Source organism: Amorphotheca resinae, assembly GCF_003019875.1.
Source record: "Amorphotheca resinae ATCC 22711 unplaced genomic scaffold M430scaffold_1, whole genome shotgun sequence".
Lineage (NCBI taxonomy): Eukaryota > Fungi > Ascomycota > Leotiomycetes > Helotiales > Amorphothecaceae > Amorphotheca > Amorphotheca resinae.
The window spans coordinates 2,320,537-2,345,032 of record NW_020194471.1 but is presented as its reverse complement, the minus strand read 5'-3'; the positions used below and the strand labels follow the sequence as shown (position 1 = coordinate 2,345,032).

The 24,496-nt window shown below is 49.7% G+C and overlaps 8 protein-coding genes across 8 annotated transcripts; 4 read left to right on the top strand and 4 right to left on the bottom strand.

Annotated features, from left to right (window-relative positions):
• Window positions 1–1,239: 1,239 nt before the first annotated feature.
• On the bottom strand, window positions 1,240–2,726 carry M430DRAFT_38594 (hypothetical protein; the record flags this gene model as incomplete). Its single annotated transcript, XM_024867260.1, has 3 exons — window positions 1,240–1,793; window positions 1,841–2,176; window positions 2,484–2,726. 3 exons carry the CDS (start codon window positions 2,724–2,726, stop codon window positions 1,614–1,616), a joined length of 759 nt encoding a protein of 252 aa, XP_024725399.1. The 3' UTR covers window positions 1,240–1,613.
• Window positions 2,727–2,790: 64 nt separating this feature from the next.
• On the top strand, window positions 2,791–7,686 carry M430DRAFT_159864 (hypothetical protein). Its single transcript, XM_024863366.1, has 7 exons — window positions 2,791–2,812; window positions 2,917–3,775; window positions 3,830–3,974; window positions 4,079–5,179; window positions 5,239–5,504; window positions 5,778–7,037; window positions 7,088–7,686. The coding sequence occupies exons 2-7, from the start codon at window positions 3,071–3,073 to the stop codon at window positions 7,532–7,534; spliced, it is 3,924 nt and encodes a 1,307-aa protein (XP_024725398.1). The 5' UTR covers window positions 2,791–2,812; window positions 2,917–3,070; the 3' UTR covers window positions 7,535–7,686.
• A 1,652-nt stretch (window positions 7,687–9,338) lies between these two features.
• Window positions 9,339–12,938, top strand: M430DRAFT_131830 (hypothetical protein). The gene is made up of 6 exons (XM_024862214.1): window positions 9,339–9,396; window positions 9,475–9,818; window positions 9,908–9,936; window positions 9,999–10,116; window positions 10,174–10,321; window positions 10,373–12,938. The coding sequence occupies exons 2-6, from the start codon at window positions 9,771–9,773 to the stop codon at window positions 12,451–12,453; spliced, it is 2,424 nt and encodes an 807-aa protein (XP_024725397.1). The 5' UTR covers window positions 9,339–9,396; window positions 9,475–9,770; the 3' UTR covers window positions 12,454–12,938.
• Window positions 12,840–14,546, bottom strand: M430DRAFT_38592 (hypothetical protein). Its single transcript, XM_024867259.1, has 5 exons — window positions 13,879–14,546; window positions 13,785–13,830; window positions 13,408–13,733; window positions 13,251–13,359; window positions 12,840–13,200 (listed from the first exon to the last, which is right to left on the bottom strand). Exons 1-5 carry the CDS (start codon window positions 14,473–14,475, stop codon window positions 12,932–12,934), a joined length of 1,347 nt encoding a protein of 448 aa, XP_024725396.1. The 5' UTR covers window positions 14,476–14,546; the 3' UTR covers window positions 12,840–12,931.
• Window positions 14,547–14,828: 282 nt separating this feature from the next.
• Window positions 14,829–15,464, top strand: M430DRAFT_46934 (hypothetical protein; the record flags this gene model as incomplete). Its single annotated transcript, XM_024867885.1, has 3 exons — window positions 14,829–14,966; window positions 15,016–15,151; window positions 15,208–15,464. The coding sequence occupies 3 exons, from the start codon at window positions 14,829–14,831 to the stop codon at window positions 15,462–15,464; spliced, it is 531 nt and encodes a 176-aa protein (XP_024725395.1).
• Window positions 15,334–19,371, bottom strand: M430DRAFT_63065 (hypothetical protein). The gene is made up of 9 exons (XM_024869030.1): window positions 19,123–19,371; window positions 18,723–19,013; window positions 18,547–18,627; window positions 18,404–18,499; window positions 18,001–18,347; window positions 17,578–17,947; window positions 16,651–17,518; window positions 16,477–16,601; window positions 15,334–16,430 (listed from the first exon to the last, which is right to left on the bottom strand). Exons 1-9 carry the CDS (start codon window positions 19,252–19,254, stop codon window positions 15,672–15,674), a joined length of 3,069 nt encoding a protein of 1,022 aa, XP_024725394.1. The 5' UTR covers window positions 19,255–19,371; the 3' UTR covers window positions 15,334–15,671.
• Window positions 19,372–19,615: 244 nt separating this feature from the next.
• M430DRAFT_32442 (hypothetical protein) lies at window positions 19,616–20,351 on the bottom strand. Its single transcript, XM_024866172.1, has 4 exons — window positions 20,215–20,351; window positions 20,046–20,153; window positions 19,875–19,902; window positions 19,616–19,821 (listed from the first exon to the last, which is right to left on the bottom strand). Exons 1-4 carry the CDS (start codon window positions 20,277–20,279, stop codon window positions 19,768–19,770), a joined length of 255 nt encoding a protein of 84 aa, XP_024725393.1. The 5' UTR covers window positions 20,280–20,351; the 3' UTR covers window positions 19,616–19,767.
• Window positions 20,352–22,547: 2,196 nt separating this feature from the next.
• On the top strand, window positions 22,548–23,722 carry M430DRAFT_131818 (hypothetical protein; the record flags this gene model as incomplete). Its single annotated transcript, XM_024862213.1, has 3 exons — window positions 22,548–22,882; window positions 22,942–23,260; window positions 23,312–23,722. 3 exons carry the CDS (start codon window positions 22,548–22,550, stop codon window positions 23,720–23,722), a joined length of 1,065 nt encoding a protein of 354 aa, XP_024725392.1.
• Window positions 23,723–24,496: the final 774 nt, after the last annotated feature.

The window sequence follows — 24,496 nt, the reverse complement described above, 5'->3', positions numbered from 1 at the left end:
CCGAAGGACATACCTTAGGTACAACGCAACGTACTTACTTATGTGTCCTTTATGCAGGGTTTTATGAATTTGATATTGGCCCACTCGATTTCGATAAAGCGGGCTGCCCCATCTCGCGGTTCTCAGCAACTTTATTACGATAGTCCGGTCTGATAACAAGGTGTCATTACAGAAATTACAACCCCGCCCACCACCAGTGACAGGTGCCACGGACGTCGGACACCAGCCCTCGCCGGTTGGGAGGGTCTGAGCCACCGATTACTCGCAGGAATAGAGAGCACCAAGGCCTTCCTGAAACTGGAGATCGCTGGCCTGACATCATACGAGGGCGGTCGCCGGAGAGATATTGGCGGGAGTAAATGCAGTACATGTACATGCGCAAGCAGAGTGAGGCCGTGGGTGTAGGGAAAGGGGGGGCGCAGGCCTACCAACGCACCCTATTTGCGCCTCGAGTTTCCCTCTTCGTATTTGGGGCTCGTATTGCCGTATTATTGCGGACGGGTGCGTGTTTGTCACGGTGTCTACCTAGATACGGGGGACTGGAGGGAACTGTAGGTAAGTACCTTGGGTAGTGTGCCTCGAAACGAGTCGATGCTAGTTGTAGTCGAACGGTTGAGGCTGATCGCTGCCCCGTCTGGTAGAAAGAGGGCCATGTTGGCTAGCTATACATCGGCGCCCCCCTCTCGATACATCGGCGCCCCCCTCCCCACTATACTAGCCATATTCGTAGGCGGTAAGCGACTGTCCTTTACCTCGCTGTCGCCCTACCTCGCTGTCGCTACCTTACTATTGCTCCCTCTCTATTATCCTTCTTTATTATCCCCTATTATTCTGTTCCTATAGGCTATAAAGAGAGCTCTCTATAGCCTTAAAATCTATTTCCTTATGTGCTTTTTTAAGCAATTATTTAGGCCTTTTTTAGTACTATTTAAGTACCTATACTTCTCGTTAAGCTGTTTTCCGGGCTGTTTTCCGACCTGTTTTTTTACTGTTTTTTTGCTGTTTTCTTACTACCTTTATAGTATGAATAAACCTATTGATTAAACACTGTTTATTAAGTAAAAACAATAATAAAATCAACATGTTACAGGTCTTCTACTACATACAAATCGCGTGTAAATAAAGACCGTAAAGGACTGACAACCGAATTAGTATTCCTTGGTGGCAGAAATCCTAAAAGGGTATATAGTGGGGAGGGGGGCGCCGATGTATCGAGAGGGGGGCGCCGATGTATAGCTAGCCGCCATGTTAGCCTTCGCGTATCTGAAACGTTTCAGCTTTTGTGCCGTCCTTTTCTCGCGAGGCGACGGTCAAGAGTTCATGACTCTCAGGTTCATGAGTTCATGTTCATCCAAAGTGCAGTGCCAGCAGTGGTCGCACGAGGGATGCAGGGCCCAGGAGGAGAGAAACCTGGGGTCGATCGAAAGGGGGCGGTCCTGGCCCTTTGGGATTTCCGCCATGGAACAGCGCTGGTCAACTACCGTGGTTTCAGGGTTGTATTTCATATGGGGACGGACGACTCGTGGGCGTGCAACTCAGGTAAAGCTTATCGTGTCGGGGACTCTGTAGTGGGCGCCGAGTAGGGGATCCGAGACGGCAGGATTCATCCAGTCTCAAAAGGCGCGGGCAAACACATTGCGTCCAGAGGTGGAAGCATGGAGAGGCATTTTATATGTCCCTCTCTCTCCATTCCCAGGCACGGGGTCAGCTGCCTTTAAGCAGCTCAAAGATGACAAAAGCATGCCGTACTCCGTCCCCAGCAGTCGCAGACGTTTACTCCGTATGTACAGTACCTACGGAGTAAAGTCAGTAAGTAGTTGTGTAGTTGTATGAAATCCACCTCGAGAGAGGGATGTTCTTGGATACCTGTGATTGGGCGGATGGGGCCCCTCTTTCGGACGTTCTTGGGGCTTTGCAGCGGCAGCCAATCACCGCGCGCGGCTGCTGATAGATGGGGGTGTGGCGTGGCCGGCAGAGGGAGTGTTCCAACCCTGGGCCAGAGATCCAGAGAGCCCAAGAGCCCAAGAGCCAAAGAGGGTAAAGAGGTAAACTGGTCAAGAGCCAAAGCAAAGATCCCGAAGAGACGCCAATCCACGCCAATCGATACCGTGCTACGGCGGACCGCAGCCACCCTCCAGTCCGTCCCAGTGGCCCTTTTGCCTTCACTACTGTCCCACTGGCAAGTACCTTAACCTGCCAGCCTCGGTATGTCCGCACGCTTGTGTCTTATGTCCGCAAGGAGGTCTCTTCTGTGTCCAGAGTCCAAGGTACCGTTCGTCGCAAACTCGAGCCTCCCTTCGATCCGTCTTTGATATATCGTTCGGCGCGCGGTGCTGTGTAGCTGTGTACTTAGGTACCTAGGTACGTCCTTCTGCCCTTCTGCCCTTTGCCTTACACGCTTGGCCCCTTCCGTCGTAGCGCCTGAAGGCCCGCACGGCCCCCTCCCGACCAGTCCAGCTCTCTCGCTCGATTGTTCCCCGTACCTCGTATCTATCAACAACTTCACGAAAAGTCGATCCAGGACGGCCATCAGAACGGATACACGCCCCGTCTGTCGGCTTACGCTCCTTTCCCTTGCACCTATACCCCTTGGCGGCTCCTCGACCTCCTTCATACGCGCCTGCTTTGTTTTCCGCCTCGCTCCCTAAGCGGTAGGTCGGCAAATTCGCTTCGGCCTGGGACAGCGCGGTGACGAGGAAGGCAGCCGTCAACTTTCCTCCCACCATTTTCGTCGGGACCGTGTGTGTGTGCGTGTGTGGGATTCAACACCTTGGGGCTTCCGTTGTGGCATTTGTTTCTCGGCAGGATAGTAGTGAGTGATGCCTTCGTTCCGTTCGCTCGTCGATCTACGCCCTTGCTAGGGCCTTGGTGGGTTGTCCTCAATACATCCCTTTCTAACATCGCTTGGATCCTCAGCACAAATACGCTTGCAACCTCCATCATCCCCCATCTACCGTGTCCTGCTTTTGCCCACTACCCGACGAGACGAGACGGAAACTTCATGCCTTCATGGTAGTGTGCGGATCTTAACCTACCATTTCCGCCAACCCTGGCTGTACACCTATCAGCAATGGGCGACGACTCGACCCTCGCGGCCACAACTGCCATCCTACGATGCCTCGCGGTGAGTGGCAGTGTGCCCCAGCCAAATATCCAGAGCAACCAGGGAGTCAAGCTTCCAGGACCCGATACTCCATCCAAGCATGAACTCGAACGCGAGATTGCGGCGCTAGTTGCCCGGGTGCAGAATTTGGAGGCGAAAGCCAACAACCAGGCTCAATCCGACACGCCGAATGAGATAGGCGCTCCTTCTGCTTTTGCCGATGTTCTTACTGGCGGAGGAGGAAATCGGAATGCGCGGAAGGCTGCATCACGGCAACAACTTGTTAATTCGTTACTGGCATCCCGAGATGCTCCTGCTGGAGAACGACCGCAGAAATATACCAAGCTCACCGATGAAGACCTCGAGACGTTACGAGAACATGTGGACGACCAATCGAAGCAGCTTGATAGCCAGAAGTCGGAGTTGGCAATGGTGAATACCCAGCTATTGCACCAGAAGCAGCTACAGGAAAAAGCTCTCAATGTGTTGAAAGTTGAACGCGTCGCAGCACTCGAGAGAGAACTCAAGAAGCATCAGCAAGCCAACGAGGCCTTTCAAAAAGCCTTGCGGGAGATTGGAGAGATTATCACTGCTGTGGCAAGAGGTGACCTGAGCAAGAAGGTTCAGATACACTCGGTGGAGATGGATCCTGAAATTACTACTTTCAAGAGGGTAAGTACTAACCCAAACTAGCATTGTCATTCTAGGCTGACTGCTGTTCCATAGGTCATCAACACCATGATGGACCAACTTCAAATATTCTCCAGTGAAGTCTCTCGAGTGGCTAGAGAAGTCGGTACCGAAGGTATACTTGGTGGGCAAGCGCAGATTGTAGGGGTCGATGGAACATGGAAAGAGTTGACGAATAATGGTAAGTCCGTTTTCGAACCTAGGACCGGAACCCAAGCAGCAGCTATCGTTCCGTTAAGAAGTTGTTCTGGTGTGTTGTGAACCACCCAGGCTGACATGCTATAGTAAACGTCATGGCCCAAAATCTCACAGATCAAGTCCGAGAGATTGCTTCGGTGACGACGGCCGTTGCGCACGGAGATTTGACTCAGAAGATCCAGAGACCGGCGCAGGGCGAAATACTACAGCTACAACAGACGATCAATACCATGGTGGATCAACTGAGGACTTTTGCTGCCGAAGTTACACGCGTAGCCAGAGATGTCGGCACGGAAGGCATTTTAGGCGGCCAGGCAGAGATAGATGGAGTCAAGGGAATGTGGAATACCTTGACTGTGAATGTCAACGCTATGGCTAACAATCTAACGACTCAAGTGAGGGACATAGCTATGGTGACAACTGCTGTAGCGAAAGGAGATCTCACCCAGAAGGTGCGAGCTGAGTGCAAGGGTGAGATCAAGCAGCTCAAGGAAACGATCAACTCCATGGTGGACCAACTCCAACAATTCGCACAAGAGGTTACGAAGATTGCTAGAGAGGTCGGCACGGAAGGCAAACTAGGAGGCCAAGCAACGGTGCATGACGTGGAAGGTACCTGGAGAGATTTGACTGAAAATGTCAATGGAATGGCCATGAATTTGACAACCCAAGTACGAGAGATCGCAAAGGTCACAACTGCCGTGGCTAAGGGAGATCTGACGAAGAAGATCGGGGTCGAAGTACAGGGGGAGATGGCATCTCTGAAGGACACGATAAATACCATGGTGGATAGATTGGGAACGTTTGCCTTCGAGGTGAGCAAAGTCGCTAGGGAGGTCGGAACCGATGGAACACTTGGTGGCCAGGCCCAAGTCGACAACGTTGAAGGAAAATGGAAAGATCTTACAGAGAATGTCAACACCATGGCCGGCAATCTGACGTCTCAAGTTCGAGGGATATCGACCGTCACACAGGCTATTGCCAATGGAGACATGAGCCAAAAGATCGAGGTCGAAGCTGCGGGTGAGATACTCGTATTGAAGGAGACGATTAATAACATGGTGGATCGACTGAGTATCTTCTCGAATGAGGTACAGCGCGTGGCCAAGGATGTGGGTGTTGATGGTAAGATGGGCGGCCAGGCTGACGTTGCTGGCATCGGCGGTCGATGGAAAGAGATTACTACAGGTATGTAGTCGCCGCTCTGGAACACTCATCTACTTCTCAATGTATCTGACACATTACAGATGTCAACACGATGGCAATGAACTTGACTGCCCAAGTCCGAGCGTTTGGCGACATAACTAATGCAGCAACTGACGGCGACTTTACTAAATTAATCACTGTCGAAGCATCTGGGGAGATGGATGAACTGAAGCGGAAGATCAATCAGATGGTATTCAACTTGAGGGATAGTATTCAGCGAAACACAGCTGCCAGGGAGGCTGCCGAATTTGCCAACAGGACGAAATCAGAGTTCCTTGCCAACATGTCGCACGAAATTCGAACACCGGTTAGTCGCCTTTTCCTTTTCTCCCTCTTTGTCTCCTCTCTCCTCCCCACCTCCTGAGCGGCGAAGTTGTCCCTGAGAGAAGCGACGACGTGATGCTCCCCACCTGCAATTCATCGCAGGACTTATCTCCTCTCGTTCCATGGTCTACTGTCCAGGATTACTCGACATTCTCCAAGATCCTCGGAAGTAGACGACCTCTTTTCTGGACCTCATCACTAGCCCTTTTTCTTTACCTCTTTTCTTGACCTTGTCACTGATTACAAAAAATATTAGATGAACGGTATCATCGGCATGACGCAACTGACTCTGGACACGGATCTCACCCAATACCAACGAGAAATGTTGAACATTGTTCATAACCTCGCGAACAGCTTGCTGACCATCATCGATGACATTCTGGATCTCTCGAAGATTGAGGCCAACCGCATGGTCATGGAGGAAATCCCCTACACCCTCCGAGGGACGGTCTTCAATGCTCTCAAGACCCTTGCAGTGAAAGCAAACGAGAAATTCCTGGACTTGACATACCGTGTAGACAGCTCCGTTCCCGACCATGTTGTTGGCGATTCCTTCCGTTTACGCCAAGTCATTCTAAATCTGGTCGGCAACGCCATCAAATTCACCGAACATGGTGAGGTTTCATTGACTATTCGAAAGGCGGCGCAGGATCATTGCGCACCCAACGAATATGCTATAGAATTCTCAGTAACTGATACCGGTATTGGTATTCAAGCAGATAAGCTTGATCTTATCTTCGATACTTTCCAGCAAGCCGACGGATCCATGACGCGGAAATTTGGCGGAACTGGTCTTGGACTGTCCATTTCGAAGAGACTGGTGAACTTGATGAGAGGTGATGTCTGGGTAAAGAGTCAGTACGGCAAAGGAAGTTCATTCTTCTTCACTTGTACAGTCCGACTTGCAACCTCGGACATATCCTTCATCCAAAAGCCACTCAAGCCATATCAAGGGCATAACGTCCTCTTCATTGACAAGGGAACTACGGGGCACGGCAAAGAAATCAGCGCAATGCTTGAGCAGATTGGCCTTGTACCCGTAGTGGTCGATTCTGAGCGCCATCTGAAGCTGGCCCACACGGACGCAACGAAAGCGGCATCAACGTACGATGTCATCATTGTGGATTCGATTGAGATGGCGAGAATGTTGAGGTCGATTGACGAGTTCAAGTATATACCGATTGTTCTCTTGGCTCCCGTAGTCCATGTCAGTCTGAAAGCAGCCTTGGACCTTGGTATCACGTCATATATGACAACCCCCTGCTTGACCATTGATCTAGGCAATGGTATGATCCCAGCGTTAGAGAATAGAGCTGCGCCGTCTCTAGCGGACAACACCAAATCTTTCGATATTCTGTTGGCGGAAGACAATATCGTAAACCAACGTCTGGCAGTCAAGATCTTAGAGAAATATCACCACGTTGTGACGGTTGTCGGTAACGGCCAGGAAGCTCTCGATGCCATCAAGGAAAAGAGATATGATGTTATCCTTATGGATGTTCAGATGCCAATTGTGGTAAGCACCACAGGGCCCTACCCGATTACAGGATATTAACAAATAGTTAGGGAGGATTCGAAGCTACAGCCAAGATCCGTGAATACGAACGAAGCATCGGAGTGCAGAGGACGCCCATCATCGCCCTCACCGCCCATGCTATGCTTGGTGATCGAGAGAAGTGCATCCAAGCACAGATGGATGAGTACCTCTCCAAACCTCTAAAGCAAAACCATCTCATCCAGACAATTTTGAAATGCGCAACTCTTGGCGGCGCTCTCCTAGTAAAGGGTAGAGATGTTCGCCCTTCTACCAAAGACGAAGCGCCTTCGCCAGCGGCTTCAAACGGTCAAGCCGCGCCTTCGCCAAGTCCTTCGCAGCCAAGCCCCTCGCGCTCAGGACGGCCGCCTTTGGAGCCACGGCCGTACACAACGACAGGCCCTATCACTCATGGTAGCTTGGAAAGTCCCGAGCTGGCAGCAGGTGATCAAGAAGATCCTCTAGCGAGGGTGAGTTGACCTTCGGTCGCCAACGCCGCCCATGTGCTAAGCTAGAGACTGTAGCTTCTCGTGCGGGCCCATAGCAGTTAGTTCTAAACCCTGGCTGTCGTACTGTGCACCATGATCTCATTCATCGAAGCCCGTCTGGAGATTCTCCACGTTTTTCCGAAGATACCATCATTGCGAGTTTTTGCACCTACATTTGTTTACCAAGGCGTCCTCTGTAACTTCCCCGGTTATTATTCTATGGCGATGGCGTTCTTGGGTTGGGATTCATTCGAGGGATGACCAATGCATCAAGCAACAGCATTGGGTTTCCATAATGGCGGCATCTGCTTTTGTGCGTTCGTGCTGCTGTATCATGCCGTGCTGTTGCGATCTGGGGTCCTTCCCTCAGTACCATAGTATACGCGAGTCTTTCAGGGAACAGAGCTGGATGGTGATTCTTCTGGCCGATTTTCTCCTACGAGAGCTGATGGAAAGAGATGAGTAAATGAATAGGAAACAACAACATATGGAATCGACGCTCGTCATGATCATCTTCAAATCACTTCTTGAGTCCTGTCTTATCCGAGTCCTACGTGATTTATCTTGCTGTGGAAATCACGAATTGCTCGCGCCCGAGGGTGCATAGGATTGGTCCTGTTTGGCCTTTGGAAAAGGGGGGAGGAACGGAGGCGACCAGTTATCAATTGCCAGAGCAGGTATTCAAGTGCTCTACCTGCCAGCATTTTGATAATCTATTCTCCGTATTGTTACGCCGCTATCTCTGTCTACGAAAGCCGTAGGAATATCCGAACATTCCTTCAAACCAAAGACCATTGGGCTCAGGAACGACATCAGGCCCGATTTTCCGTCCCCTTCAGCAGCCAGATAAGCCTAAGCACGACCGCATTAGTCCTCGTTATCGAGCCTCACAGTTCTTCGGCTGAAATTGAAGGAGCGGAAATTAATTATTCGCGGATTCTGGGGCGGATTCGAGCAGATAGGATGCTGGTGGATGTATTTGTAAGATTCTGCGTGGCTGGGTGGAGAGCCTTGGGACGACTTGTATAAGAGTAGCTGAGATAGTTGGATTCATAATGATTTTGCTTTTTGTCGTTGAGTTCTGGACTCTCTCGCTAGCATTGGTTTTGGTCGTGATATCCACCCCGGGGGCGGCCCAAAACTCCTAAATACAGAAGAATACAGAAGTTTCCAGATCATTGATTGAGCTATTGTTGATTCGGGCACAGGTATATCTACCGGACGAGGTAGGTTTAGATAGTGATTTCAGTTTACCCAGATAGTTATGAAAATAGGTATCTGGAATCCTTGTGCAACCATCTCTGGGACATCACATCCTTATTCCTGGATAATCTTTGGTTGTTTTTAGCTGCAAAATCAGGCCTTGGCATATCGTCAGACTCATTACCAATATCTGACGTTTTGACGTAACTCCGTCACTGTTACATAGAGGAAGGACCTACCTTTGGTCATAAATGTATGCACGAGACCCTCATTTTGTGCTATTTGGAGTAATCTTGTATTATTCAAGGGTTGGCCTAAGGATAACAGTAGGTGGATGAAGAAGGATGAAACGTATTCCGGAAAGAATTGAAGAGCATTGAAGAGACTTGAGGGTTTACAAAAGTGCCATGGCGCTTTATTCAACGATCTATTCTACCTACCTTAACTACCTCACTCCTTAGTACCTTAATTCGATGTGTACCTCAAGGACGGATTAAAAAGGGGTGAGCACGTGATACGATTTCAGGGGGTCTTGATCGGAACGTCGGGCGTGCTCATGCACTCAAAGTGACAATGCAACAACGTCCCTTTTCTCCAAGATGCAGCACAGCCAGCCCCTATCACATGCCTTAGACAACTGGTTGTGAAAGGTACTTAATATCCTCCTCCAGAGCCCCAAGCAGTTGTCCAGCGCCGAGAAGTGTCCTTGCTGACTAAGTAAACAAAAGCGACCCGATAATCGATCCCGCCAGTGCCATCTCAACCCGTACCTCGTACCAGGAACGTTTTCCCCGTCTCACGATTCGAACTCCTTGCGCAATAGACTTACCCCAGCTAGATCGCCAATCCCATGGTACCCTGATGTTTCAACGCGTTCCCACGATTCCTCTCATCGCATTTGCATCCCATCCACGAGCTCTATCTCTCGGCACCCTCGCACTACTTACGCGACGCGCCCATCTTGAATGTCCGGCCCCGAGGCCCCTTGGAACCATAGCAGCAGGAGGTGTGAACGGTGACTGGTATGCAGACGGCAAGGCTCAAGGCTGAATCGCAGGGTCGAAAAGCAAAGGTACTTCCCTCTCCGACAATGGGTTCGGTCTCGCACAGCAGCACGGGACTGGCCCTGCTTGGGAGGACCTGAGACTTACTTTGTGACAGCTTGCCAACTCGTACCATGAGTTATTGGAGTATGTTTTCCTGCGCTTGGAATCTGTCAGAAGACTGCCTGCTAACTTGCCCTGCTCTGCAGAGAGTTCTCGTCGAAAGAGCTGCGATCAGTTGGGAACTACACAGTAGGACGCTTGATCGGGAAGGGGTCCTTTGGGAAGGTTTATCTTGCGACACATAAGTTGACAAATGGCTCAAAAGTCTGTCTGAAGAGAGCGGAAACGCCGGCTGTAGTTCTGGGCTAACCCGGCTTGCAGGTTGTCCTTAAATCCGCGAACAAAGGAGATTCGAACCTGGCACGAGAAATCCATCATCATCGACAATTCATACATCCCCATATTGCGCGCCTCTACGAGGTCATTGTTACCGAGACTTTAGTGTGGCTTGTGCTTGAGTATTGTCCTGGTATGTTGCGCTGGATGTGAGATCGTGCCATTGCTAATAGCAGTCTGGCAGGCGACGAATTATATAATTATCTCGTCAAGAATGGCGCTTTACCGGTGGAGAAGGTTCAGAAAGTGTTCACACAACTAGTTGGGGCGGTGGCCTATGTTCACAATGCATCGTGTGTGCATCGAGATCTAAAGCTTGAGAACATCCTCCTGGACAAGCACGAGAATGTTAAGCTTTGCGACTTCGGGTTTACAAGAGAGTATGAAGGGAAGGCCAGCTATCTACAGACCTTTTGTGGTACGGTCTGCTACAGTGCCCCTGAAATGCTGAAAGGGGAAAAGTACGCCGGAGAGAAAGTCGACGTCTGGAGTTTAGGGGTTATTCTATATGCCCTGCTATGCGGCGAGTTACCTTTCGATGACGACGATGACAATGTTACGAGGACCAAGATCCTTACCACCGAACCCAAATGGCCAGATCATCTCACCCCCGACGCTAGATCTCTGCTGAATGTTCTACTTTCGAAGCGACCACTTATTCGCCCATCATTATCAGAGATATTGACTCATCCTTTCCTAGCAGAGCATGCGCCGCAACAGCAAGCTATCCTGAAACTTCAACGACCTGCACCGTTCACAACGCAATTGGAGAAGGAAACACTGGAACGGATGCGCAGCGGCGGCGTGGATATTGATCAAGTGATTGAAAATGTCTTGGCTCAACGTTGTGACGCACTGGCGGGGTGGTGGGCCCTTCTTATAGAGAAGGAGGAGCGCAAGCAGAGACGACGAGAGCGTAAGCGCAAAGAGAAGGAGGCCGAGAATCGAGCGACATGGAGGTTGAGTGCATCAAGTAGTCGCCTCGAACGTATGGCCTCTACACTACAAGGGGTTGACGAAGAGGGCCAAAAAAGCGTTAGAGGTAGCGAAACTCCTAGGAGTAGGGGAAGAAAAGAGAGGCGGAGTGCACACTATCCAGAGCTGGTCCTTACAGATCTTCCAGGTCTACCAGAACATTCGCAACTACACTCACCGGTATTAGCTTCACCTCCGTTACCAATAGAGAAAGATTCAGTACGGTCAGCAAGTTCGTCGCGGCATCGTCGACCCATTCCGCCTCCAAAAGAGGGGACCATACGAAGCGCTCGATCTCGCGGGAGCACATTACAGCTCGTCACTACTAATCCGGACCTTCTTTCAGCACATGCAAACGGCGTAGTGCAAAGTACTCCGAGGCGCAAGCATCAACATGCGTTCATCAACCATTTGGCTCACTGGAAACAATGGCTTCTAGATTCTGCTAAGCGGGCCAAATCACCAGGCAAAAGGGTAAGCAAATCTACACCAGATCTTCTCCACAAGCCATTGGGCATCTCACGAATCAATGCCACGGAGCCCGGCCCACGACCGGCAACTTCTAAAACACCGACACAAACAAGACCATCATTGAACACGGGACCGCATAGCCACCCACCGGCGGGCCTCATATATAATACACCCAACAAACGACACTCATTATCGCCATCTCCCCTAACACCACGGTCTGGCTTTCGACGGTCAAGCGCTGGCCTGGGGGGGCGCAAGTCCACTTCATCTTCAGTCTCGTCAATACGTAGTATCCATCATCACCATACACACTCCAAAGCCTCCTCCACCTCCTCCAATGGTTCAGAATCCTTGAGTAGGGTTTCAATCCCCCGTAGCCCTCACCCTTCAGTCAAAGTCCTTCCAGCAACACCCACCACAAGCGCGTTTCCTTCGAATATCCGCGTTGTCCGTCAAACGCCTGTTTCTTCCTTCAACGAAGGCGTCTGGGGCAGTTCTAACCTCGGATTTGGATCCAGCGCTGCCGGAGGCTTAGTCTTCGCCAAGCGGAAGAGAAACATATTCAAAGGACCCATGCTCAACACGTCCTCCCCTACCTCAACAGGAAATGTACCCTTCAGCCGGGCAGCCAGCCACAGCCGGAGCACGAGTCTGACAGGGAAACGGAGTGGCGAGATCATCGAGGAAGAAGACGAGAATGAGATAGAGGAGGTTGAAGCGTTTAGCCCCGTGACGGGGGGAGAGGAAGTCGAAGAAACAATATACCCACCAGCAGAGACGGACGCCAAGGTAGTAGAGGCGCCCCGAGAGCTTGATTAACGAACTGTACATATTGCCATGAATGCCTGATGAGTGGGAAAACGGGGCCCGCCGGCCTCCCGGTGTTAACTGTATGTAGTGGCTCATTTTCTCAACTGTATATCCCATTCAGCGTTGTAGCATTTCCTGCACGGGGAACGCATCTTTTTTTTTTGTTCTTTCTTCTTGGTATGGAGTGCTTCCTGTGAGGCCTTCAATACATAAATAGGGCTATTATCATCTTGCATGCAGAGATTTCGACGGAACTGTATATGGTACATGTACATGCCCACCTGCATGCGGGGATCGTTTTTGGTGTCTGTTATTTATAGTAACGAAAATCCGGTGTTGGAAGAGGAGGCGTCTTTTCTACCGAGATGGGGCAGATCTCAAAATCACAAATGGGTCTTTAGAATGGGTAACTAATTTTACAATTGTCCTCCCGCCCTCTGGGCAGATGGTGGATATCTTTTACTGCAATATGTTTCCGTGCCCCTTGCTATCTCACAATTTTTAATGCATCTACTATGAATCTAGGCGGCTCCTCACTGGCCGCCATGGTCTTCTCGTACGCGGGGTCATCTTCTCTTATGGAAAAACTGTAGCCATGTTTCCAGTATGTCCTCGTAGGTACTAGTGCGTCTCTCCTCATCTTATCGAGTTTCTCTTTTTGCTGTATACTGATGCACAAAGCAGGGTCGAAGCTTTTTAGCCCCGGCTCCTTCATTGTTGCGAGAGCGGCAAGACCGAGGTAGGAATGATATATATCTGCTAGTGATTAGAAAGCGCTATGAAGTGCCCTGCATGAAGTGACGTACCTGGTGGGCTCCCAGGGCTCTTTCCAAAACCCCCAATTCGGTGCTGGGTTTGCTCAAATAAAAATCGGCGTATTGGGCCGGGTTCTATGAGATTTCCACTACCGATCATCTGTACACAATCAGCAGAAGCCTAACCCGCCATGAATGATGCACATACATCAAGACAAGCCGTAACCCAGAATGAGTAGCATGTATCAGCCTTCTTATTACAACGGCCGTTGAAACCGACAAACTCACTCTCATTGAGTGATAGTTCGGCTAATGAGAGGGGTTCTGCTGATGAGGTCTCATCCTCCTCTTCATCTTCTTCCATTGTGTATTTTATCTGTCTCGAGACTAGCCACCGAACCATGCCAGATAAATCTGCGAGACCCGGTAATTTGGCAGTCGATGCTGTGCCAGGCGTCGATGAGGAGATAGTCGAAGGATCTGGGAGTCGATTAAGGAGTGATAGGGCTGCAATGGCACAATATGTATATCCAGCTGCAGTGGCCGTGAGTCAATATCCTGCAATCTCTGGAAGGGGAAACTGACCATGCGCCTCATGCTCTGAAGATTCTGAGATTCCACCGTCGTATGTCTAGCAACGTTAGCTAGCCAGGACTTCTCCATGATAGATGGCTACTACCTGCCCGCGCCGCAAATGATCCACCATCTTTTCCACATCAATATCATCTTTCTCTTCTTCCTCACTCACTTGATCTCCTGTCAACGCCCACCGAACTGCTGCAGCAAGATAGCAATACCGCGTATCATTACCGCCCTCAATAATTCCTTCTTCAGTGATGAACTCCCCGAAGCTGCCATCATCTCTCTGCAATGTCTTTAACCACCTCAAGCAATCGCGCCGTCTAATCTGGTCCAGCCTGCCAACAAAACCCAAACTAAGTATAGCAAAGAAGGTCGCGGGCAGATTCGCCGGGTCCATGAGCTGCTTGCCATGCCCCACGTCAACATAATACCCATCTGGATACCGGTGATTCGGAGACCCGCAAAACCCACCATTTGGATGCTGGCATTTTAGGATCCAGTCCCGTATGTTCGCACGTTCCTTATCGGGCAGTGTTTCAACGCCCGCGCCTAGGAGATCCAGAGCAGAGAGGATGAAGAAGCCTAGGGTCATGCGCGATGAGTCGGTGGAGGTGTAATCTGTAGGTAGCAGAGACTTTAGACATCTACGCCAGTATTTGATATGGCGCTCTGTATCGAGCTGTGACTCCCCCATCTCATATCGGTGATTGGGGTTGGTATGGTAATCTGTTGTCGTCGTCGTGGGGTTCTCGTTGTCGGCTTTGCCCTGCTTTGTTTGGGGTATGAGGAAAGTAAGGCGATTTACCTAGGTATCTTTTAAACGGACTAGCGGCCGCGTCTATACCCCTGAAAGTCTCGGAATCCGGGGAAACAATACGCCTAATAAATAGCAGCTAGCAATGGCGCATGGTCCGTGCGTTTGATCTCGCGACTCAAACGCCTCTTCTCTCTTTGCCGGAAACAGTGGAGGAAGATCAAGCTCACAACACCCAAAAGACAACAGACCAGCCTATCTCTCCATTCATCTGAACTTCATCAACCGCGAAGATGGGTCTTATTTCAGGAGCAACTATCATCCGATCCATATCTCTCTTCCACATCACTCTGGGCTACTTCTTCCTCACTTCCCCCGCGACAGTCGCGGACCAGTCCCTAGTTTTCATAATTGGAGAGGCCATGGGCATGGCAAGTCCTTCCTACGATCTCTGCAAGCCAGCTCCTAACATTTCCACAGCCATATTCGCGCGCCTTCGATACTAAATCGCAGCCCCTCGCCTTCCTCGCAGTTGTCCTTTTCTTCGTAGGCGTCACCGATCTGGTCTCCGTCTCGCACCCGGAGGAAGTCTCCCTGTACCACTGGGGTGCTCAAGGTTACTCTCTCGCGCTTCTGGCTTTAGGCACCGTGGCTAATGTGTGTGGATGACAGCTCCGGTCCGGCTCGCGCTCTTCGGCGCCCTCGCGATCTACTCCTACGCGTTCTCGTCCTCGTCGCCTCTTTACGCGTCGCAAAACTACCAGAAGAGCTCCTGGGGCGAGGGACTTAAGAATAGGGTAGTGTTTACGTGGGCCTTCTTGGAGATGATGACTTGGTTCTGGGTCTTTGTCACATTGAGGGAGGAGAGGAGGGAATGGGCCATTCGCATTCAGCAGAAGCGAGCTGCTGAGGAGGAGGAGAGGATGTAAACTATGATGTCCTTACGCCTCTAATTTTATGGATCTATGGTTTAGACGACCTATTCTTTTTGGATTGAAATGCATTGCTGGTCTACCTGCTGGAAAGTGCATATGCTCGAACCCCCTCGCTATGCAGCCGAATCCAATGGCACTGCGTACCACCATGACGTTTGCTATCTATTCCTCTAGTCGAGAACCTCAAGCCAATCCGTCAATCTAGGCCTTGGTGGGAGCTTTGAAGTACGAGAAGCCCACAACCGAGTCTCGCCAGCTTTCAAGAACATGGCCGGCCCATTCCTCCAAGAAGTTTTCATCAATGATTTCCTTCAGCGAACTAGCGATAGACTTTGGCTCGTCGGTGCTATCACCTTCTTCTCCTTGAGAGACCATTTCCAGAACCTTATCAATCCAGCCGCCCTCATCGAGCCCCTTTTTAATCGCTGTGGATTTTTCTATCACGGTCTGTACCAAGCGCTCCGCGACGTCACGTGTCTTAAGGTTCGCGTCCTCTTGGGTTTTATAGACATCCGTCTTCGTCTGCGACAGGTATGAAATGAATTTTATGACCGTGGTACCAAGGTCGTAGGCCATGTAAAGCGAATGAAGAGTACCTAGAACGGCCAGCGCCTCGTTCTGGATCTTGGCGACGTATGCTACTTGCGTTTCGAGGGCATCATATAAGCTCTTATTGAGAACCTCTAAATTGTTCTCAAAGCCTGGTTCGGACCACTGTTCACGATCGCAGACACCAAGAATGATATTGGCCATGGCATCGTTCGCTCTCATGGCTAAAGCCTCACTATTTGTCAGTCCCGATTGCTTCGTGCTTGACTCGTTGAGCTTGGTTTCCTTTTCGGGGCTGTCGTTGAGGTGCTGTTTGAGCCACAATCGAGCTGTGGTGTTTGGCACATCAGAATTTACATCTATGGCCATCCTCACATTCTCTGCCACGAGATTTGCGTGAGTCCGGAGAGCCTACGTCACGTTAATTACTGAAACTTGCCATGCGGGATTGTCTTACAGAAGGGCCCAATCCATATTGGCATAATTCCCCAAACCGCACGTGTCCACTGGCTTCGAAGTTTGGAAATGACTCGTAGTCATTTGTGTCAGCAAAAGTTGCCTGGGAGTCTTCCGAATGTGATACTATCCAATGTAAGTTCTATGTTGCATAAAACCGAATGGCTTGACTTACTAAAGTCATCGTATCCATGTGAAGAGGTAGTCAATGCAACACTTGGCTGGGTCAGACGAGAGATCTTCCTGCTCTCGACGACGGACATGGCCGCGGACATGCTGTGGGATATACTCTCATCGAATTCCTTGATTTGAAAGATTGAATTGTAGCTGCCGTTTTCCAAAGATAGCCAACAATTCTTGCTCACATGATCGCGGGTCTTTCTGTAAAGATTTTGCTGCTTTTCGAAATGTTCGATAGGACTGAGAAATTGTGAGGATCCATGGATGTTACGGCTGAAGGGATGCGGATGAAAACTAGAAACTCTGTCAAAGAGAATATATGACAGTGTATCAAGCTGTATTTGCTTGACTCCTAGGCGTTGATATGCTCTCATAGCCAGTGATCCGCAACCAAGGTGCGTGTACAATCTGACTAACATCAGCGATATCTGAAAGTTTGACTTTGAGTGCGACCAGGCATATTCCAGAAGTGCGGTAGCCTGTAAGATATAGGATATGCTGAGGTCGTTGAGAGATTCGATCGAACTGCTACCGTTTATAAACGAAAGCTTAATTAAGCACATGGCTGCCAAGATACATAGATCATCAGCGGGGTGGCGGTCTGTTGGGAGTAAGGTTTTCGTGATATGACTATCATCCTTAGTTACCTCCCGGTATGATTGCATGAGACTTTGTGCAAGTATCTCTACACAGGTGCTGCAGTATGCACCGCATTGTTGGTAACAACCCTTGCATTGGAAATTAGTCGAGCCGGGCTGATATTGTGGGCTGCGTGTACGTTCGTATTCCGGAACGCTGCTCGTCACAAGATATATCAGTTTATATCTGTTGATCAGTCTAGTAATTTTGTTGGCGGTGGTAAACTAAACTTGTCAGTAGAGCTTGGACAAGATGTGATTTCTGGACGCATCAGAGAACTTACGTCTTCGTCTGAAGGGCGTAGCATTCCTCGAGATTGAGCTTTCTCATCTCTGAGCCTGTCTGAATCTCCAAACAGGGTATTGCCCGTCAGGACCCTAACCAGTTGCACGCGTTCCTCAAGTCCCAAACGCTCTGCGAAGCGTCGGAGATCATTGTAAGCGGTGGTAGCCTCGCCATACTTTTCTAAGTATGTCAAAAGGAAGGGTATTCTTCCAGAGGCTTCACCTTCCACAAAAGAAGAGCCGTTTTCGAAAGAAAGCGTGAGCCATGCCAGAGAAGCATTTCTCTTCCAGCTTTTGTCGACCCCGGAATTCGGGTCTAGGTGAGCTTGTATTTCGGCTTGTACTTCAGCTATTATCTCTGCCCCGTTGCTATGTTTATCTTTTAGTCGGCTACAGATAGAAATGGGTGGTATATAACTGACTCTTTTTGGAACAGCTCGAGAGCTGATTTGATGTATGCTTCCCATACCACCCAGTCGCTATATCGTGACTCGGTAATTTGGCCAGATGCATTCTTTGTACGTGCCCGTTTGAGCAAACTGCCAGTCAGTTGAAATAACTCCTGCCATTGCTCGGCTTGCGTCATGAGTTGCAATTTACTTCTCCAGAGAGACCATTCGCCTTTGGCGATAATCGACTCAGGTCCAAGATAGGGGTCCTGCAGATACTCCAGTTGTGTCTCTTGCTTGCCATATTTTGCAGTAACTAAATGCAGAAGAAGCAATTCTTGTGGCGTATGGACTGAGCGAATTGGGAGTTTGTCCGAACTCTGGAATAATCAGTATGTTGGTACAGTCGATATGCCTTCCTTGATACTCAACCTACCCCGGCTTGTGTAGTAGCAGCAGCAAGCTTGCCAATCTGAGCTAGAGCCAACTTTCCAAAAATGCCGCGCTGCTCTTTTGGACAGTTTGGAGATTTCTACAGATTAGATTAATACTATGGGTATGTGTAGTACCAAAACTCACCGAGTACAAGACTGTCATGGTAATGTTCCAAAAGACAAATTCATGTTTATTAGGGAAGTTCTTCTCAAGACTGATGGCAATCTAAGAATGATGAATTAGGATTCTTTGCATTTATGGAGCCGAATGGGGTTTGGCTATTGATGCCAATGAAAAAGAGCAGAAGGCTAATAACATACTTGTCTGGCATGATCTAAATCCCCTTCTGAGAAGCAAGCTTGCAAGCATTTCCGGCTGAGAGATTCATCCTTGGGCGATGACTTAACACTCTGTAACCGTAATTCGCCGATGATTTTTCCCCAGCTCTCTTGCGGGTCTGGCACAACGCTTTTCAAGGCTTCGTCGTACAGGTCTATGGCCTCTAAATCCGTAAGTGGCGGTTTTCGCGTCGGCAATTCCTCCAGCTTTAGAAGAACATTGGATTTTTCGGCAAGGGATGGTGATAGAGACCTGATATAAATCTTGAGGGCCTGTGATCTGGTCAGCCAGGACCTTGTGTATATCGTTGTCACGTGAGCCATGCCCACAGATCGGTCTGGGGTTGCAAATGAGGCTCAATCACCTAGCGCCACCACGTACCTCAAGGTAGTCAGTTGGCCTCTTTGCCAGCCTCTTGTCGACGAGTTTTAAGGCTTGTTTCAAGTTATTGGCTTCGATAGCATTCCAAATTGGGACGTCTTGACGGTCTTTCACAAAGTTGTGCTCCGCCATCTTGGTGGTCCCTCAAGTGCTGTAAATGATCAAAACTTTGATATATGCTCAGACAACAAGAGTCTGAGCCTTCTTATAATGTAAATAAGGTTGAGGCCTCAAATTTATTGGTCTCTGGGTCAGATCTATTGATCTCTGAGGGGTGCAAAAATGTGAAAAACAACACTCGCGGCTTCATGCGCCGAAGCGAGGGACCGCGTAAAAAGGGAGCTCGCGAGCTCTCCAAGGACCAAGGAAATCAGAATAGATCGATTCACATCACGAGCGTACTTTTCGTTCATGAATAATAGATTGAGTTTATTTCATTTGATGGTTCGAATCGGATAATAGACTAGGTACATACGGTTCTTCAAAGGCTGTGGTCCTTTGGAAGATGGAATGACCTCTATTAGTAAAGGCTAGGTCGGGATGAAGTGGTGAGCATCCGTAACAACCTCTGACACTTCTTCTAGCTATCGTACAACCACAGACATATTATACAAGTCTGACAACACCCAGAAACAAGGCTACCGCTCACGAGAACCATGATTTCCCCTCCTTCCTTTTCGCTTCCCTCCGTGCCGTGACCTTTCTAGTCAGTGATCTCCATCGATCAAGAGAAGAGAGGTCTCAATACTTACCCACTGCTGTTTGCAGTCCCTATATGCTCTAGCAATCAACAGTCAGCAACCTTTCTTCTTGCAGATGACTTAAACCCTCTGCAAGGGGCGTCTGAAATGGGGAAAGTTGAGGGCCCGAGGGAGGACCATGATGCGCAGCATTGGAAGCGAGGAACAAGCAGGACTACTCACTGGAAGTAGTCGGTGCACAACTCTCTATCACCACCATTTCGATGTAGACATCTCAAACTCCTTGACGCAGCCTCTTGGCACGGGTCAAAGTACTCCCCTGGTCGTTTGCTAGAAAGGCGGGTCAGCGGCAGGCCCTCGGGCAAGGGGGATTCTCGTGGGAGGGGAAGACCTTTCAAATTTCTTGCTGGTCTCAGGATCCCAAGGGGTCTCCCCGGGGGCATCGGTTGAGGCCATGGGGCAGTGTTATCACAGTCCAATATCAGATATGGCGATTACGGAGTGCAGGAGGGGATATCTCGATGGATGCTCGGATTATTGGACGACTGTCCAAGTGCAAGGCTCCCAGGCCATGACATCTGTCGGAAGCTCGCCTAGAGTACCTCGTCAGGCTAGCGTGGCTTGCCGTGCGTATCGTTTCAATCTAGATACACGCAGTGCGTTACCATATTGTAAGGTGTCTATGTACTTTGTACCTAGCACATGTGAAGTACGTTATGAGTATCACGGGCAATGTTGGTCGTCGAAACCCTCGGGTTCTCTATCGCGCTATATGGAGCTCTGAACATTACAAGCGGATACCTCTTCCTAACACCTTCCTGCTTCATCCGGAGACCGGGGTGACCCAAGAGTCCAAGAATCCAAGCTACCTTCGTCGCCCGTGAGACCACTGCGCTCTACGAAGTACTCCTGTCAGGCATTGGCATTCCTAATGGCCCTGCAATCGCGATGCCCTGTCCTAGACGCGGCTTGCGGTACCTATGCGATGCACAAGAGATGGTGTTCTGGACGTCTTGAACATGTGATCCCACTTGTGGAGACACGTATGTACAGTAGTAGGATCCAAAGTGGAGGGATCCGAGAAGGGTGTGGAGGGCTAGCCTGGCCAGTGGCCACCGACTCAGTCACCAAGACTGGATTCGATGACCTGATAAGGGAACCATTCACGGATGCGCGAAAGAGGCGTGGCGTAATAATGAATCAGTCATGGCAGTAATGGCCGATAACGCTGTCTGTCGTAGAGTCGTCACAAAATGCCGTCCCATTCTCTTTGTTGTCAAATATAGTGATTTTATTCTTACGAAGCAAGTAACAGCAGAAGCAATAGAAGGATTCCATAGCAGCAACAACAACCATGAGCACCACTATACCTACCTATCTCGAAGCCGGGGGCGCTCTTTTTGGCGAAACCTGATATCATTCAAAAAGTGAAGGCATTTCGATTTCGGAGCCAGTAGTTAAGGCACTTCGTATAGATCGATGGTATCATCAATGCAGCCAATCGCCATTGTCGTCCCCGGAATCTTTCAGAAAGATACCCTCTATCAAACGCCGGGGATCTTCAATTGTCGAAAGCATCGAGGAATGAGGAGGCTAGTTCTCCGTAAGAGGCCTCCATGCTGAGGCGCGACCTTTGTTGAAGCTATACTTAGATGGCGCGGGAGGGGTCTCATTCGTTGGCAAAACGCTCCATTTGCAGGAACAGTTTCCATGCAGTGCCTCGGGCTGTCGCATCACTCTGCATAGCAACCGACCACTACTGGTGTACTGCTGCATGCCTCTGTGTTGTGCTGGTCCGTGATCCTGGTCCAGCCGTCCAGTAGTATCGTACTAAGTACCAGATCTAGACACACCGATCGGCCAGTGCAAGATACAGTGACGCTTCGACGATAAGGCAGTTGCTTGAGGAATGACTGTGTGCAAGAGATCGTGGAACCCTCTCCACATCTTTTGCCCCAGGAGGCTTCAGAAGAATTGAAATTGCTGCAAGAAAGGTGTGGAGGAAGCCAACAAGGGGCGCATAGGATCCGGATATCAAGGACGTATGGGAATAACGGTTCATCGCTCCGTAGCGCATTGCCCAGGTTGGTTTGAGTTGCCTATGTTGAGAAATCGAGAGTGACAGAGTCTGATGGGCTGTGTGTGGAGATAGGGCGTCAAGGAAAGTGGTTCAGTCAGAGATATACAGTGTAAGGAACCCTTGACACCGGACACCAACGGACCATATTATATCTGTCGTTCGCAACTCCATCGCAAGAATATCTGAAAAGAATATCAAGGAGCAGCTCCCACACTACTTCGAACACCCAACCTCTGCTTTCAACTTTCATAAAGAACATCAATCAACGAACTGTAAGTCAAACGCATTGCTTGTACCGCTATCTCGACAGAATGGAAAAACATAATGAATATTTCACCTACAACCCTAGAGCCCCTTTCATCATCTTTAATGGCTAGCTATATCTCCTTGAGATGTTCGCTACCTTGGTCGCTTCAGACCTCACTTCCTCATCCCCCATTCCGTCGCTTGACGACCCAGGCTCAACTCCCCTTTCAACACAGCCACAGTTTCTGTAACTGTGATCTTAACTTTGCTTCAGCAAGTCCAATTCGTTCGTGAAATGCCCTGACACATTTCAGTATTACTCGAACAAGATGGCGACAACGGATGTATACCCCCATGGGGCTTCAGACTCTCACTTTTCCAAGGTGATTAGCTCTCCCATGCTGAATCCATCCCCAAAGGAAACCCAGGAGAGTCTCAAGCGTTCTTTCGCCAAATATCTCGCCGCGGATAACAGCTCCCCAGCCGTCGGCAAGTTGTTTGATCCAAGCAAACATCTCTCGTACGAGGAACCCGAGTATATTCATACCATGGAGGACATCGGTTTCCCTGCCAGCAGCGGGGTCTCGCCAGTTGCCGTGTCCGAACCTTTCCGCCTTTTCAGTGAAGAGGCTATCAGTATTATGAGGGAGGAGATCTTTGCCAAGGAGGTCCTAGAGAAACACAGCTATAGCTCCGATATTGCTCAAAAACAGCTTCGTGGTTACGCTCCGAAGTGAGTTCTCCCTTCACGTGGTTTTCATATAGAATGATGCTTATCCAACAAAATTTCAGGCATGCCAAGTTCATCTTCGAGGCCTGGAAACATCCCGAAACACTTGCTATCATATCCAAGATCGCTGGAGTCGAGCTTGTTCCAGTTATGGATTATGACATCGGTCACATCAACTTGTCCGTCCCCGGGAAAAAGACCGAATACAACAGCGATGCTTTGATCGCTGAAGATGACGACACGGCTATTGTGGATTGGCACAGAGACAGCTATCCTTTTGTTTGTGTTCTCATGATGAGTGATACCACAGGCATGGTCGGAGGAGAGACAGCCTTGAGGACAGGTACCGGGGAGATCAAAAAGGTCCGAGGTCCACAGAAGGTAAGGACAGGCTTCTAACATAGGGGTAACAGGAGGCTGATGTCGCTTTAGGGATCCGCCGTCGTCTTGCAAGGTCGTTATATCGATCACCAGGCCTTACGAGCATTTGGTGGGCAAGAGCGCATTACTATGGTCACATCTTTCCGACCACGCTCTCCATGGATTCGCGATGACACCGTTCTAACAACCGTCCGGCCCGTCTCCAATTTGTCTGATCTCTATGGCCAAACCGTTGAGTACCAGCTAGAGAATGCGGAGACGCGCATCCGACACATGCTCAAGAACATTCGCGATTCAATGAAAGCCGGTGCCACGGATGTCAAGGCAATCAAATTCTTCCTCGAGTTCGAGATCAACGCATTGACACACCTTAATAAGGAGATTGTCGAGGAGCATCTTGTCGCGAAGGGGCATCTGAAGGAAGTATGCGAGGACGCAGCCAAACGCAAAAAGGTCGAATAAACTTGAGATAGTTGGTTGAAGGTGGAATCTACTATGCAGCTAGCACCAAGGGCGAGAGGTGTTATATTCGAAACGAATTTCTTTGAGCGTGCCCATTGCTTTTTACTGCGTAGACGCTTTCCTTGACAGCGAGTTTCTGCACACCTGCATTCTTCTTTTGACAACGATGTTGCATTCAGTTTCTGGATACACTCTTTAGTTAGCTTTGCCGAGCAGTTTGACATTCAAAGACGATTTTACTCGGCTCATATTTGCTCCCCACGCCGTGACTGACGATCATGATGATCTAAGAAGGCCGAAGCGGGGAAGCGAGGCTGCAGAGGCTTGCCACGTATCACACACAGTGCTGAGCTCTGGATATCACGGCGCATGTGGGAAAGAGAGAAATTAAGTGTCCATTGTTGAAGCATTCTGCGTTGAGACGGTGCCCAATCCCCCTGACAAGAGCCTGAATTGCCTCAGGAGTGGCGCGAATGGGAAGGTCAACAGGAGGGGACGGGTAGGGTAGTAAGTTCCTTGACCACACTGGTGTGAGCGAGTGAGTAGCAATTACCACAACCGCTTTATGCAGAAGTTGAATGTTTTTTTCGAAAGAGAAGAATCAATCGATGGGCGACCGACTTTAATAATAAATAAGAAAAAACTTCCCAGGCCCAAAGACCCCCACGCCAGATCTCGCAATTCACTCTCACGCTTGCCGAGTGGTTGTCGGACTACGGTGGCCGGTAAGGCCGTGGCAGCGACTCAACGCGGCTCGCGAGAAGATAGCAGGGC